The sequence below is a fragment of the Pristiophorus japonicus genome, chromosome 5 (genome assembly GCF_044704955.1).
Source record: "Pristiophorus japonicus isolate sPriJap1 chromosome 5, sPriJap1.hap1, whole genome shotgun sequence".
NCBI lineage: Eukaryota > Metazoa > Chordata > Chondrichthyes > Pristiophoridae > Pristiophorus > Pristiophorus japonicus.
Window position 1 is genome coordinate 236,009,620 of NC_091981.1, and position 17,099 is coordinate 236,026,718.

The 17,099-nt window shown below is 44.8% G+C and overlaps 1 protein-coding gene across 6 annotated transcripts in view; it reads left to right on the forward strand.

Annotated features, from left to right (window-relative positions):
- armc3 (armadillo repeat containing 3) overlaps positions 1–17,099 on the forward strand; it is a 350,931-nt gene that overhangs the window by 90,506 nt on the left and 243,326 nt on the right. For 5 of the 6 annotated variants that reach the window (XM_070881406.1, XM_070881407.1, XM_070881408.1 and 2 more), the window contains exon 6: positions 9,516–9,691. In XM_070881406.1, coding sequence (XP_070737507.1) covers positions 9,516–9,691 — 176 coding nt within the window. The remainder of the gene's footprint in view (positions 1–9,515; positions 9,692–17,099) is intronic. The other variant, XM_070881405.1, reaches the window with a different exon arrangement.

Below are 17,099 nucleotides of genomic sequence, written 5' to 3' on the forward strand. Positions count from 1 at the left end.
TTTGAGTTCTTTCCCTCTTGTTGTGTGCCACCTTCCTCTGTAAAGATGAAAATATAACTTTTTAGAGAGGGTATCTTTCTGCTGGGTGGGACATACAGCTGGTTACATTTACAATTGCAATTCCAGTGAATAAATTAAAATATTACTCACACTAACTACTTGACCAAGGTCCTGCCGCCACTTTTTGCACTGGTCTCCAAACCTTGGGGTGGTCACCATTGCACAGTAATCTTCTGCAAATTTGTTCCAGCGTTGTTTTTTTCCTTTTGGTGAAACTTTTATGTGACTTCTGCTGGTGTCCAGCTCGTGCCATCTGGCCTCAATTACAGTAACTAGTGCCTCCACTTCAACCTGTGAGAAATTCTTGGTCCTTGAGCTGCGTTGCATATTGCAGCTCTGATTTTTCCACTGAGAATTAAAGTTCTCACACACAACTGTCTCTTTAAAAATGGCCGAAAGCAGACCGGGAGCTGTACTGGACATGCGCGGCCAAAGCAGTCACGTAAAAAAAGGCATTTTTTTCCCCACGCATACGCAGAAGGGGGGCGGGGAGGGCATCGTTTTTTTTGGCGCAGACATTCGGCTCCCCCCTCCCCCCTCCCCCCGAAGCTAAAGGACAGACTGCGCAGCGCCAATTAAAAAAATTACAAGTTTACCCCTCTTTCCTCCTTAAAACCTACCTCTTTAAACAAGCTTTTGGTTATCTGCCTTAATTTCTTCTGTGGCTCAGTGTCAAATTTATCTGTTTGTCTGTAACACTGTTGTGAAGTGCCTTGGGACATTTTACTACGTTAAAGGTGCTATATAAATAAAAGTTAGTATTATTATGTTTTTTTTGAGTAGTCAGGGCCAAAGAAAACGAGCATAACTCTTGTAATACGCCAAAAAATGACATTGGGGAAAATTGAGCCCTCGGTCTCTAGCGGGATCAAGGGATATGGAGATTGTGAACAACAGTGGTCCCAGCACAGAGCTTTGTGAAACCCCAATTCCCATTTTTTCCAGTCTGAGTAGCTACCCTTAACCCTTACTCTTAGTTTCCGTTTTGTAGCCGACTTTCTATCCATTCTGCTACTTGTCCCCTGACTTCGCCTCAGTCATGAATCTACTATTCTCCTCTACATTGGGGAGACCAAACGCAGATTGGATGACACTTTGCAGAACACCTCTGTTCAGTCTGCAAACTTGACCCTGAGCTTTCGGTCACGTACCATTTTAAATCTCCATCCCATTCCCACTCTGTCCTCTCTTCCCTCTGGATCGTACACTGGTCCAATGAAGCTCAATGCCAGCTCGAAGTACAGCACCTCATCTTTTGATTAAGGACTTTACAGCCTTCAGGCCTAAACATTGAATTGAACAACTTAAGATCATAACCACTGCTCCTATTTTCTCACACAGCAGATGCTCATAATGGTTCTGTGGTTAGCATTTACACCTCTTCTAGACCTATATTTGTTTCTTTATTATACCATTACCACTTTCCTTTTGCCTTGCACCGTCATCGTTTTGTCATTTAATCACTCCTGCCCGCCATCCTATTGCAGACTTATATTCTTTCCTGCTCCACCCACATATTTTCCCTGGCTCTGTGCTGGCTTATAAACTGTTAAATCTCTAACATCCTCCAGTTCTGATGAAAGGTCATTGACCTGAAACATTAACTCGGTTTCTCTCTCCACCGCTGCTGCCTGACCTGCTGTGTCTTTCCAGTATTTTCTGTTTTTATTTCAGATTTCCAGTAGTATTTCGCTTTTGTTAAGCTATTCCAATCTTTCCTTATAGTTCATTCCCTTTACAGGTGGCATAAATCTCTGTATTTCTGCCGACTCTAACCAATGCATGCATATTCCTTTTGAAATGTGGCAACCAGAAATGCTCACAGTAATGGAAATGAGGTCTGACTAGTGCATTGTAAACCTTAACATAATCTCCATTGTGCTGCATTGTTCCAGCTATCTATCCCCAAAATTCTATTTGTTTCTGTACATTGTCTTGATATTGAAAGTGATTGGTCTATCACTCCCAGGTCCTTTTCTAAGTTTTTGTGTGCTATTTAATTTCCCAATATTGTAATTAAACAACTGCTTATTCTTTCTTCCAATATGCAATATTTTACATTTGTCAATCGTAAATGTAATTTGCCATTTATCAGTCCAATTACATAACTGAGCTAAATCCTTCTGCAGTATTCTACACGGCATTTCCTATTTTAATACTGTATGGAAGTTTAACAAACCTATAATTGGTTTCTGTTGTCCACGTTATTTATTTGCATAAGGAAGAAGAAATGGCGAATCACTGCCTGCTGCAGTACTCTATCTAGCACTATCCCCCACTATGAAATTTTGCCTAACCAAACCCAACAGAACACAACTAAATTGCTCAATATCATTATTAATAGTCTTAAAAACCAGTCATGAACTGCATGTTCTGTTATTTTTTTAATGTGTCTGTTGAGTATTTACTACTTTCAGCAAATATTCACTGGCAATAGGAGAGAGAGGAAGAGCCACATCAGATCTCAAAATGTACTTCTTGACTGCTTGTCTGACATCCAGCATTCTAAAAGAACTAGATAATGCAGACCATGACAAGCTGTTTCACCTTGTATAGAACATGCTTCCTAGGGAGTTGGTGAAAGCTGAGAGTGTTGATTGATTCAAATGCAAATTGGATAGATTGCTTTCAGAAAATAATATTTTGGGATGCAGTACGTGAGTAATTTCAGATGACGTATGGTAAGTGTAGAATGCTTGGAAGGAGAACATAAGAACATAAGAAATAGAAACATAGAAACATAGAAACATAGAAAATAGGTGCAGGAGTAGGCCATTCAGCCCTTCTAGCCTGCACCGCCATTCAATGAGTTCATGGCTGAACATTCAACTTCAGTACCCCATTCCTGCTTTCTCGCCATACCCCTTGATCCCCCTAGTAGTAAGGACCTCATCTAACTCCTTTTTGAATATATTTAGTGAATTGGCCTCAACAACTTTCTGTGGTAGAGAATTCCACAGGTTCACCACTCTCTGGGTGAAGAAGTTCCTCCGCATCTCGGTCCTAAATGGCTTACCCCTTATCCTTAGACTGTGACCTCTGGTTCTGGACTTCCCCAACATTGGGAACATTCTTCCTGCATCTAACCTGTCTAACCCCGTCAGAATTTTATATGTTTCTATGAGGTCCCCTCTCATTCTTCTGAACTCCAGTGAATACAAGCCCAGTTGATCCAGTCTTTCTTGATAGGTCAGTCCCGCCATCCCGGGAATCAGTCTGGTGAACCTTCGCTGCACTCCCTCAATAGCAAGAATGTCCTTCCTCAGGTTAGGAGACGAAAACTGTACACAATACTCCAGGTGTGGCCTCACCAATGCCCTGTACAACTGTAGCAACACCTCCCTGCCCCTGTACTCAAATCCCCTTGATATGAAGGCCAACATGCCATTTGCTTTCTTAACCGCCTGCTGCACCTGCATGCCAACCTTCAATGACTGATGTACCATGACACCCAGGTCTCTTTGCACCTCCCCTTTTCCTAATCTGTCACCATTCAGATAATAGTCTGTCTCTCTGTTTTTACCACCAAAGTGGATAACCTCACATTTATCCACATCTGCCATGCATTTGCCCACTCACCTAACCTATCCAAGTCGCTCTGCAGCCTCACAGCATCCTCCTCGCAGCTCACACTGCCACCCAACTTAGTGTCATCCGCAAATTTGGAGATACTACATTTAATCCCCTCATCTAAATCATTAATGTACAGTGTAAACAGCTGGGGCCCCAGCACAGAACCTTGCGGTACCCCACTAGTCACTGCCTGCCATTCTGAAAAGTACCCATTTACTCCTACTCTTTGCTTCCTGTCTGACAACCAGTTCTCAATCCATGTCAGTACACTACCCCCAATCCCATGTGCTCTAACTTTGCACATCAATCTCTTGTGTGGGACCTTGTCGAACGCCTTCTGAAAGTCCAAATATACCACATCAACTGGTTCTCCCTTATCCACTCTACTGGAAACATCCTCAAAAAATTCCAGAAGATTTGTCAAGCATGATTTCCCTTTCACAAATCCATGCTGACTTGGACCTATCATGTCACCTCTTTCCAGAAGCAGGAGTAGGCATTATGGGGTCAAGTTTCGGCCTGAGTTGCTCCTTTTTTTTGAGCAACTGGTTTAGAATGGAACATGTTAGAAATTGCAATTCTCGGCATTTAGTTTGCTCCAGTTCTAGTGAGTTAGAATTGTTCCATTTTAGAATAGATTTTTTTCCAAAAGGGGGCGTGTCCAGCCACTTATGTCTGTTTTGCAAGTTTAGGCAGCGAAAACTTACTCCAAACTAACTTAGAATGGAGTAAGTGTAGATTTTTGTAAGCTCAGAAAAACCTTACCTACACTTAGAAATCAGGCGTAGGGACCGATAGGGTTGGGGGGGAGGGGAGGGAAGTTTACAAATATGGAACACGTCACTTTTACAAATAAAGAGCCATCATCAATAATAAATGATAAATAAATCAATACATTAACCAATAAATCAATCAAAATAAATTAAAAAATTAAAATTTAAAAAAAAAATCAATAAATAAAAAATTAAGTTTCTACTCACCGACTGCAGCACTGGGAGCCCTCCAACAGCATGCTGGGACGGCACCCTCCCCACCCCCCCCCCACCAGGTCTCTCTCTCTGTCAGTGTCTCTCTGTGTTTCTGACAGTGAGGGGTGGAGGAGGGAGAGGAGGGGGAGGGGGGAGCGAAGATGAGGGGAGGGAGAGGAGGAGGAGGGGGGAGCGAAGATGGGGTGAGGGGAGGTGGAGAGGAGGGAGTGGGAGTGGGGGTGGGGGGGAGAGGAAGGGGGGGGTGGAGCCAGAGCGGATCTGAAAGGGGGGTGGGAGGAGCGGACCTGAACACAGTGGGGGGGAGGAGCGGACCTGAACATGGTCGGGGGGGGGAGGGGGTGGGGTGGTGGAGCGGGAAGAGCGGACCTGAACACTGTGCCGGGGATGGGGGGTGGGAAGCGGGTGGTGCGGACCTGAACTCGGTGGGGATGAGCGGGAGCGGACCTGAACTGGGGGGGGGGGGGGGGGGGGGGAAGGGAGCCGGAGCAGGAACTGAAGATAAAGAGGAGGGAGGCCCAAGTCCGATCTTCGCCGCCCCAGTGAGCCCATTCGGCCAGGGCTAGCGGCAGCGTGCTTCGGGCCCCTCCCTCACAGCCTCGGTGGCCTGGAGCTACTGCACATGTGCGCACACTCTAGCGCGCATGTGCAGAGATCCAGGCACTGTTTTCAGCGGCCACAGCTTGTGCTGCGCTGCGCCAAGGGCTTGCAACGTTTCAGCAGCGGGGAGAATACCGAGGTAAGTTTTAGGCACGGTTTTTGTTCTAAAAAGTCGCGCAGCTCACGGAGTTGGGCCGTTCTAAGCGTGGAGGCAAACTTGGGCCCATTATTCCTACCAAAGTGGGGGAATCTAGAACTAGGGGGCATAGTTTTAGAATAAGGGGTCGCACATTTAAAATGGAGATGAGGAGGAATTTCTTCTCTGAGGGTCGTGAATCTTTGAAATTCTCTACCCAGAGAGCTGTGGAGGCTGGGTCATTGAATATATTTAAGGTGGAGATAGACAGATTTTTGAATGTAGGGGAGTTAAGGGTTATGGGGAGCGGGCAGGGAAGTGGAGTTGAGGCCAAGATCAGATTATCCATGATCTTATTGAATGGCGGAGCAGGCTCGAGCATCTATCTGTCAAGCCCCCTCGGAAACTTATACGTTTCAATAAGACCAACTCTCATTCTTCTAAACTCCAATGAGTATAGGCCCAACCTGCTCAAACTTTCTTCATCTCAGGAATCGACCTAGTGTACCTTCTCTGAACTGTCTCCAAAGCAAGTATATCCCTCCTTAAATAAGTACTGCAGGTGTGATCTCACCAATGCCCTGTACAGTTGTAGCAAGATTTCCCTACTTTTATACTCCATCTCCCTTGCAATAAAGGCTAACGTTCCATTTGCCTTCCAAATTACTTGCTGTACCTGCATACTAACTTTTGTGTTTCGTGTACAAGGACCCCCAGATCACTCTGTAATGCAGCATTTTGTTTTGCAAAATTTGGCTACATTACACTCGGTCCCTTCATCCAAGTCATTAATATAGATTGTAAATAATTGAGGCCCCCGTACTGATCCCTGTGGTATCCCACTAGTTACAGTTTGCCAACCTGAAAATTACCCATTTATCCTGGTTCTCTATTTAAGTAATAATTTGCTTTTTTATTCTTCCTACCGAAGTGGATAACCTTACATTTTCCCACATTATACTACATCTGCCAAATTTTTGCCCACTTACTTAACCTATCTATATCCCTTTGCAGATTCTTTGTGTCCTCTTCACAACTTGCTTTCCCACCTATCTATGTATCATCAGAAAATTTGGCTACATTACACTCAGTCCCTTCATCCAAGTCATTAATATAGATTGTAAATAATTGAGGCCCCGTACTGATCCCTGTGGTACCCCGCTCGTTACAGTTTGCCAACCTGAAAATGACCCATTTATCCTGGCTCTCTATTTCTATTAGTTAGCCAATCCTCTATCCATGCTAATATATTATTCCCAATCCCGTGAGCTCTTATCTTGTGCAGTAACCTTTGATGTGGCACCTTATTGAATGCTTTCTGGAAATCCAAATACACTACATCTACTGGTTCCCCTTGATCCACCCTGCTCATTGCATCCTCAAAGAACTCTAGCAAATTTATCAAACATGATTTCCCTTTCATAAAACCATGTTGACTCTGTTTGATTGTAGTATGATTATCTAAATGTCCTGCTACTACTTCCTTAATAATACTATATGTCCCATCTGTGACAGAGACTGTGGTTTTCGTATTGGACTGTACAGCCACCTAAGAACTCATGTTAAGAGTGGAAGCAAGTCTTCCTCGATTCCGAGGGACTGCCTATGATGGATGAATAATGGACTCCAGCATTTTCCCAATAACTGATATTCGGCTAACTGGTCTATAGTTTCCTGCTTTCTGTCTCCTTCCTTTCTTGAATAGGGGCGTTATATTTGCAGTTTTTCAATCCGCTAGGACCTCTCCAAAATCTAGGGAATTTTGGTAAATTAGAACTAATGCATTCACTATCTCTGCAACCACTTCTTTTAAGACCCTAGGATGCAGGCCATCGGGTCCAGGAGACTTGTCCACCTTTAGTCCCATTAGTTTGCCGAGTACTTTATCTCTAGTGATAGTGATTGTTTTAAGTTTCCCCCTCCCTTTAGCCCCTTGATTATTATTATTGTGACGCTTTTAATGTCTTCTCCCTATCTTTTAATCTCCTCCACACTCTCTGTTCCTCAGACTCCAGCTCCTTGTACGTCCCATCATTAGTGGCCACACCTTCAGCTACCTAAATTTTCACTCCCTGAAATTTCCTCCTTAAAGCTCTCTTTGACAAAGATTTTGGCCATTGCTCTTAATATCTTCTTTGGTTTATTGTCTGTTTTTCTCATGCCTCTATGAAGCACCTTGGATTTTTTTCTACACTAGAAATGTTGTATGAATGCAAATTGTTTTGTTGCATGGAACAAATGTAATACAAAGAATGTCCCTTTGTTGATGTCGTTCTGGCCCCCCTCATACCTCCAGAACACACTATCCCTCTATATTGCACAAAACGTACGTCCCTGGTTAACAATCCATGATTGGGATACATGAATATTTCCAGAAATGAAATGCAATAATAGGTTCACTATTGACTAACAGTCCTGAATGGTAGTGGGTGTTTGAAATGGCTTTCAGTGGTGATATTGTCATCCAGGAGCAAGAAGGATGCTGATGCTAATTACAGACATCAGAAAGCATTGGAATAATATATTTTTTTAAACATTCAGCTCACACCTTCCACAGACCATTTGCAAATTTTCCTATAATGGACTCCTGAGGGAAAATTCTACATTGGTACTGATCCTCAAACATAATCAAATAAAATTCTTCATGATTTCAGTCTTGACTGGCTGTCCACCCCATGGCTTCCAGGCTCACCCACATATACAATTGACCATGGAGCATTTTATCATCTCAGAATGTGCCTAACTGATTTTGCTGGATTTCTATTCCATATATGAGGAAAAGAAACTCTACTAATCTCTAATTTCATTAGTTTCTCAGTAATGATATATCATCAAAATAGAAATATTTCATCCAGATGGGTCTCTTCTGATTGGGAGAACGGACATTTTGCACTTCCTTCAGTTGTTTTCAGACAACTCAAAACAATGTATTAAGTAATTTTAGTAACGTCCTTGTGAGGGAGACATGTTGGTGAGGCAGGACAGAGGGCTTTACTTTTCACTTGACCTATACTATACCAGATGTGGAACTATCAATGCGAATGCTTGGTCCCAAGTGTGGAAATTGTGGGCTAGAAATTAATCTACTTACCATCATTCTGTAGCGCCATGAAATGGTGGGGACGACACTGCTGGCAGTGACCGCCTCGGTGATGTGGTCCCACATCGTTCTTTCTGGAGGGCCTCCTGGCCTCTATGGGTGGATAACCTCACTTGCAGTGTTGATCCCTGCACAAAGCTGGAGTGCTGCATGCGAGACCCTGGATGCTCTTTCCTTTGCTTGCTGAGCCATTTGTGTTAGTGCTGAAGCACTTTTACCATTATTTGGGGTGTGGAAGTCAATTCAGCACTAAGAGCTGAAGACTACCAATTGGGAATTATTTTTAACATCTATGTTTTTTTGAAGGGCTAAAAATGCATTTTTTTCAATTGATTTTAACTTTTATTAGTTTTGAATGTATTGCTCCTTTAAGTCATAGCCCATTTAATTGCCTACAATGCCTTGCGAACTCCACAGCCTTGCTGTAAGAAGCAGCAACATCGACTGTGGACGGGAACTTCGGGTTGGAGGCCCCTATTAATGTCACCAAGAGGGCGTTGCATGGTAAGTTAATGCTGCATTCCACATCACCAACTTCCAGAGACAATTTTTCAATGGTAACGCCGTGACCATTTTTAGCAGCCATTAACTTGAGTTGCCGGTAACACTGGCAATTCTGTTGGCACGTACAAATTTTTCCCCCTGTATCTCTCTTCAGCATTGATATATCCCATCTTGAGTGCTAAAAATCATTTAGAGTGTAATGAAGAAAATGAAATATGCACTCGTGGCATTGCCTGGGGTCTGGATCATAGTTGTGATGTTTAGCTGTTAGATTTGGCCTCCCTGCAAGGTCTTTGGAAAAAGTAGCCTAAAAAGCAAATTCAGGTAATTGTAGCTCTTTTAAATGCTTGAGGTCAATCAGAGAGTAGTTTTAACTGCTGTTAAATTTGTGGCTCCAGGTCAGAAAAACTCATCATGAATGAGTAAGATTTTATTTTTTTCAGATTTTTATGTTTAAGATGTTTTTGCATCTGCAACAAAGTGTGACACTTTTAAATGTGACAGACAGAGGGAGAGCGAATGAGATTTTTTATTGTTTCATTTGCCTTTGCTACAGAAGATATTGTTGTCCAAGAACTTGCTACGCTATGCCTAGCTTCCATGTCTATCGATTTCATCAGTAAAGTGGAAATTTGTGAGAAAGGTGGGATTGAACCGCTCATTTATCTTCTTTCAAGCCCTGATCCTGATGTTCAAAAGAATTCCATTGAATGTATTTCAAATTTGGTTAAGGTAGTATCTCTTTTTCTCCATTTCTGATTGATAAGTATATTCTCAGACTTAAAGCTATAGTACTAATTTTCTGAATTCAGCAAATATAATCAATATATGGAACCATTTAAAATCCAAATGTCATGAGGGTTGATCCTAAACCAAGCCAATCTCGACTCATCTAATTTAAGGTATGATACAGATTCATAAGGGAGACAGTTTCTAATAATTATTTCAACATAACTTATTTTTGCAAAGTTTAAGTAGCTTAAAAAAACACAGCTATCTTTATTAACATTTTCTGCAGTTCATGGATGCATTTAAAAAAAGGAATGACTGATAAATATCCTCAGTGAATCGCAGGTTGCTCCATTTTGTGCCAGGCACAAGCCCATTTCATTTCAGTACTGTTGTATATTGCTCTGTTGTCACTTGCAGAATGATGGGGGCCAAAATTGCCCCTTCCTTTAAGGCCTGTTACTGCTGGAAATTGGCCGTCGACTTTTCGTGGATGACTGACAGCGGCGGCCACTCCGTCGATCCCCAACCTCCGCCCCTCTAGACTCCGAACCTCTGCTTAACGCCCCACTTCCACCCCCATTATGACCGACTTCCGGTCCACTGAAAAAAAAGCCAAACAGCAGAAGTTCGCTTAAGAGGCCACTGCATTCACCTTGCTGGTAAAACCAACAGAAACAGGCCCCGATTTCCAGCGGTGGGCAATTTCGTCCCCATGATGTCTGAATTGCAAAATTCCAAAGAGTCTCCAGTCCAAATGTTGCTTTCAGATACACCATCTGTTATGTACGTAAACTTGTATATACCTTGTACAGTCACCAGAGGGCTCATCCCCTGGAGTCCCAAGGGATCCCACAATCCCTTGGATGCACAGGTACTTAAGGAGGACTCACAGGCTGGAGAGGCACTCTGTAGACCTGCAATAAAAGACTACGGTAACACTTTACTTTGAGCTCACAGTATCCAGTCAGACTCTTTATTCATATATAACAACTGACGACGAGATACAGATAACGAACCCAACGATGCAGAGAATAGTGGGCATCTTGGAAAAATTCTCGGAGGGAGATGATTGGGAAACCTTCGTGGAGCGACTTGACCAATACTTCGTGGCCAACAAGCTGGAAGGAGAAGCAAACGCTGCCAAACGAAGGGCGATTCTCCTCACTGTCTGCGGGGCACCAACGTATGGCCTCATGAAAAATCTGCTTGCTCCAGCGAAACCCACAGAGAAATCGTATGATGATTTGTGCACACTGGTCCGGGACCATCTGAACCCGAAGGAAAGCGTTCTGATGGCGAGGTACCGATTCTACACTTACAAAAGATCTGAAGGCCAGGAAGTGGTGAGTTATGTCGCCGAGCTAAGACGCCTTGAAGGGCATTGCGAATTTGAAGGACATTTGGAGCACATGCTCAGAGACTTTTTCGTACTTGGCATTGGCCATGAAGTGATGCTTCGCAAACTTTTGGCTGTAGAGACCCCAACCTTGAGTAAGATCATAGCGATAGTTCATTGCCACCAATGACAATACTAAACAAATCTCTCAGTACACGAGTGCTACTACAAGTACTGTGAACAAAGTGATGTTGTTTTCAAATCGCAACATACAGGGCAGGCCCCACTTGCCTGCAGCTGCACGTCCGCAGATATCTCAGAGTCCACCATCAAGGGTGATGAATGCTAGGCCATTAACACCTTGTTCGCGGTGAGGGGGTGATCATCATTTCCATTCATGCTACTTCAAAGGGTATGTTTGCAAGGGCTGTGGAACAATGGGAAACCTCCAACGTATGTGCAGGCGAACTGCAAACCCTGTTAATCCTGAAAACCACCATGTTGCAGAAGAGGACAGATCCACGGCGGATCACGACGAACCAGAGCCTCAGACCGAGGAGGCAGAGGTACATGGGGTGCACACATTTACCACAAAGTGTCCCCTGATAATGCTGAAGGTTGAATTAAATGGACACCCGGTGTCAATGGAGCTGGACACAGGCACGAGCCAGTCCATCATGAGCAAAAAGATTTTTGAAAAATTGTGATTGGCCTCAAGGCCAATCTTGACTCCCATTCGCACAAAACTGAGAACTTACATAAAGGAACTGATTCCCGTAATCGTCAGCACTACTGTAAAGGTCTCCTACAATGGTGCACAAGCTACCACTCTGGGTAGTACCGGGCGATGGTCCCACGCTGCTCTGCAGGAGCTGGCTGGGAAAGATACGCTGGAACTGGAACTGGAACTGGAACGACGTCCGAGCACTCTCATCCGCTGACGCCACTTCGTGTGCCCAGGTCTTAAACAAATTCCCTTCGCTGTTCGAACCAGGCATCGGGAAGATCCAAGGAGCAAAAGTGCAGATCCACCTAATTCCGGGGGCGTGACCCATCTATCACAAAGCGAGAGCAGTGCCATACATGATGCGAGAAAGAATAGAGATCGAGCTGGACCGGCTGAAACGAGAGGTCATCATTTCGCCGATCGAATTTAATGAGTGGGCCAGTCCGATTGTTCCCGTCCTTAAGGGAGACAGCACCGTCAGAATCTGTGGTAATTACAAAGTAACTATCAATCGTTTCTCCCTGCAAGATCAATACCCACTACCAAAGACTGACGACCTTTTTGCTCCGCTGGCGGGAGAAAAGACGTTCACAAAGCTGGACTTGACCTCGGCCTACATGACGCAGGAGCTGGAGGAATCATCGAAGGGCCTCACCTGCATCAACGCACAAAGGTCTCTTCATTCATAACAGATGCCCGTTTGGAATCTGATCAGCCGCGGCGATATTCCGGAGAAACATGGAAAGCTTACTGAAGTTGGTCCCATCTTCCAGGACGACATCTTGGTTACAGGTCGGGACACAGTCAAGCATCTGCAGAACCTGGAGGAGGTTCTTAGTCAACTCAAACCCTTGCGGCTCAGGTTGTAACGCTCGACGTGTGTTTTCTTGGCGCATGAAGTGGAGCTCCTGGGGAGAAGAATCGTGGTAGACGGCATCAGGCCCACCGATTCAAAGACGGAGGCATTCGAGAACGCACCGAGGCCACAGAACGTGACAAAGCTGCAGTCGTTTCTGGGATTCCTGAACTACTTTGGTGACTTCTTACCGGGTCTCAGCACACTGTTAGAACCACTGCACGCCTTACTGCATAAAGGAGAATGGGTATGGGGCAAAAGCCAAGAAAATGCCTTTGGTGGCCCAGTATCGATGCGGACTTAGAGTCCTGCACAGATGTAACACATGCTCACAGTTAAGTAATGCACCCAGGGAGGCGCCACTAAGTTTATGGTCTTGGCCCTCCAAACCGTGGTCCAGGGTCCATATCGACTATGCAGGCCCGTTTTTGGGTAAAATGTTCCTTGTGGTTGTAGATGTGTACTCCAAATGGATTGAATGTGAGATAATGTCGGCAAGCACGTCCGCTGCCACCTCTGAAAGCCTGCAGGCCATGTTTGTCACGCACGGACTACCTGATGTCCTTGTGAGCGACAACGGGCCATATTTTACAGTGCCGAGTTCAAAGAGTTCATGACCCCTAATGGGATCAAACATGTTACATCTGCCCTGTTCAAACCAGCATCCAATGGTCAGGCAGAGAAGCAGTGCAAACTATCAAGCAGGGCTTGAAGAGGGTAACTGAAGGCTCACTGCAGACTCGCCTATCTCGAGGTCTGCTGAGCTACTGCATGAGACCCCACTCGCTCACTGGGATTCCAACTGCTGAACTGCTCATGAAAAGGGCACTTAAGACAAGGCTCCCGTTAGTTCACCCTGATCTACATGAACAGGTAGAGAGCAGGCGGCTTCATCAAAGTGCATATCATGATAGCGCTAATGTGTCACGCGAAATTGAAATTAATGATCCTGTATTTGTATTGAATTATGGACAGGGTCCCAAGTGGCACTATTGTGACCAAAGAGGGGAGCAGGGTGTTTCAGGTCAAACTTTCAAATGGACTCATTCACCGGAAACACCAAATCAAACTCAGATTCACGGACTATCCTGAGCAACCCACTTTGGACACCACCTTCTTTGACCCCCCTCCCCAACATACACACCAGTGGCAACCGACACCGCGATTGGCCATGAAGCAGATCCCATCACCTGCAGCAGCCCAGCAGGACTCACCACACCAGGCAGTCCAGCAAGGCCATCTGCACAGCAGCCCAGCGAGGGCCCAACAAACGATTCACCAAAACCAGCATTTACACTGAGACAATCAACCAGGGAAAGAAAGGCCTCAGATCGACTCACCTTGTAAATAATTACACTGTTGATTTTGGGGGGTGGGGGAGAAAGTGTTGTTATGTATGTAAACTTGTATATACCTTGTACAGCCACTGGAGGGCTCATCCCTTGGAGTCCCAAGGGATCCCACAATCCCTTGGGAGCACAGGTACTTAAGGAGGCCTCATGGGCTGGAGAGGCACTCTGGAGACCAGCAATAAAAGACTACGGTCACACTTTACTTTGAGCTCACAGTATCCAGTCAGACTCTTTATTCATATATAACATCATCCTCTGCATAAAGTACTCTGAAACTACAGAATATTACCAACAAAAGCAAAATAAACACAGATTGAAGAGAGCTAAACTGCTTATAAAAATCGTAGATTACATGGGGAAGAGTTAAATGCATTTAACTTTTTACTTGTATAACAAATCTCATTAGATGTCAAATCCGGCTCATTTTACAAATAAAAACCACTCCTGAGATTATCGCTGCTGATGACCTCTGGTCGCAGAGGAGGACTGAGCCTTTAAATAGTGGCTGGAAAATTGTGTCGTGCAGATGGGCAGCAGACCCACAGACGTGGAATTATGACGAGGAATTCGGCAGTTTCATTTAAATGACACCTGGCAGTTAAAATCGGCCAGGCTTCCACATGGCATGGCACGTGCCCATCTCTGCCATCGGGGGATAGGTATCAAAATTAGAAAAGTATTCTATTTCTCAGTACTGATATTCCTCAAAAATGAAGCAGCTTCAAAATGGTATTTTATACATATTGTAATTTGGTGCTGGATATATTTATAGTAAGCATTATGTAACTGATAAGCTCATAATAAAGGATGAAACTTAGTACTGTGTACAATGAGCAAGTATGATGTTAGCTCCTTTAATGCGACTCCAGAGTTCAGGTCCCTCGTGGGTGGCCTGCTTATATACCATGCTCCCAAGGGATGCTGGGATCCCTTGGGACACCCAACAGGTAGACTCTCTGGTGGTACTGTAATACAGGTTACAAGGGGTTAAATACATAACATCACTCCCCCATGAAGTCAACAGAACACTTATTTACAAGGTGAGACGATCTGGTGCTTTTTGCTCCCTTGTCGATTGTCTCAGTATGCAGGTTGGGTGAGTTGGTTAGTTGTTCACTGGTCTGTTGGGCAGCCGACCGTGCCGGGCTGCAGGGGATGGTGAGTTTGGCTTCGTGGTCAACCATGATGTCAGTTGCCACTTGTGTGTGTGTTGGAGGGTCAAAGTTGGTGTCTTCTTCGGGTTCTTCGTAGCTGTTGGTGAACCGCAATTTGATTTGGTCCAAATGGTTTCTGTAAGTTTGTCCATTGGCAAATTTGACCTGAAACACCCTACTCCCCTCTGGCTATGACCGTGCCAGCGAACCATTTGGGACCATGTTCATAATTGAGCACAAACACAGGATCATTGATCTCAATATCACGTGACAAATTTGCGTGGTCATGGTACACACTTTGTTGATGCTGCTTGCCCTCCACGTGATCATGGAGATAAGGGTGGACAAGAGAGAGCTTTGTTTTTAGCGCCCTTTTCATGAGCAGCTCGGCTGGGGGAACCCCGGTGAGTGAGTGGAGTCTGGTGCGGTAGTTGAGCAGGGTCTGCAGGGAGCCTTCCGACACACGTTCCGATGAAGACAAATGTAGGTCCCCTGCTGTCAGAATCAGGTGAATTTATAATGGGGAACAAAGAAATGGCAGACCAATTGAACAAATACTTTGGTTCTGTCTTCACTAATGAAGACACAAATAACCTGGAAATACTAGGGGACCGAGGGTCTAGCGAGAAGGAGGAACTGAAGGAAATCCTTATTGGTCAGGGGAAATTGATGGGATTGAAGGCCGCTAAATCCCCAAGGCCTGATAGGCTGTATCCCAGAGTACTTAAGGAAGTGGCCCTAGAAATAGTGGACGCATTGGTGGTCATTTTCCAACATTCTATATTCTCTGGATCAGTTCCTATGGATTGGAGGGTAGCTAATGTAACCCCACTTTTTAAAAAAGGAGGGAGAGAGAAAACGGAATTATAGCCTGATATCGGTAGTGGGGAAAATGTTGGAATCAATTGAGAGAGTGCAGCGAAGGTTCACCAGACTGATTCCTGGGATGGCAAAACTGACATATGAAGAAAGACTGGATCGACTAGGCTTATATTCACTGGAATTTAGAAGAATGAGAGGGGATCTCATAGAAACATATAAAATTCTGACAGGATTGGACAGGTTAGATGCAGGAAGAATGTTCCCGATGTTGGGGAAGTCCAGAACTAGGGGTCACAGTCTAAACATAAGGGGTAAGCCATTTAGGACCGAGATGAGGAGAACCTTCTAAACTCAGAGAATTGTGAACCTGTGGAATTCTCTACCACAGAAAGTTGTTGAGGCCAGTTCGTTAGATATATTCAGAAGGGAGTTAGATGTGACCCTTACGGCGAAAGGGATCAAGGGGTATGGAGAGAAAGCAGGAATGGGGTATTAAAGTTGCATTATCAGCCATGATCATATTGAATGGCAGTGCAGGCTCGAAGGGCCAAATCGCCTACTCCTGCACCTATTTTCTATGAGTCCTCTGCAGCAGAACTAGTATGCAACTTCTCCCTTTAGCAAGCTGGCACCTGTGGCATCCTATCCCTCTGCCCTAGGTTCTGTGCACATGTGTACGGTGAGTCACCACGTACAAATCCCTTCTCTAACCTAGCCTCTAAGTATGTGTGGTGTAAGTATCTGAGCTGATTCTTGTGAGAGTTAGATCAAGTGAAAGTAGATCTTCAGCAACACTGTGTTCTTGTCCACTCGGTCAGCCGAGTTAACATTCTCAGCAGTTGAAATGAAAGAAAGGGACAAGGGTTTGATTGTGGTGTGAAGGAGAGTAAAGTGATAGAAAAGTGGGTGTTGAAAGCATGTGCAGCCTGTCATGCAGAATGCGTGGGATGAATGAGAAGTCAGAAGAGACAAAGGGTCTAAAATTACCCCTTTTTCAGAGGCCTGTTAGCGCCTCCGGAGGATGCAAGACACCTGTCACCCCGGGGTGAATGGGGTGCACTACCGGCACCTGGGAAATTGCTTGCCAGTAGCACCCCGGGCTACCACACAACCATGATGACGTCATTGCTGTGCACAGCGACTCCTCGGCCCGCAAGGCTG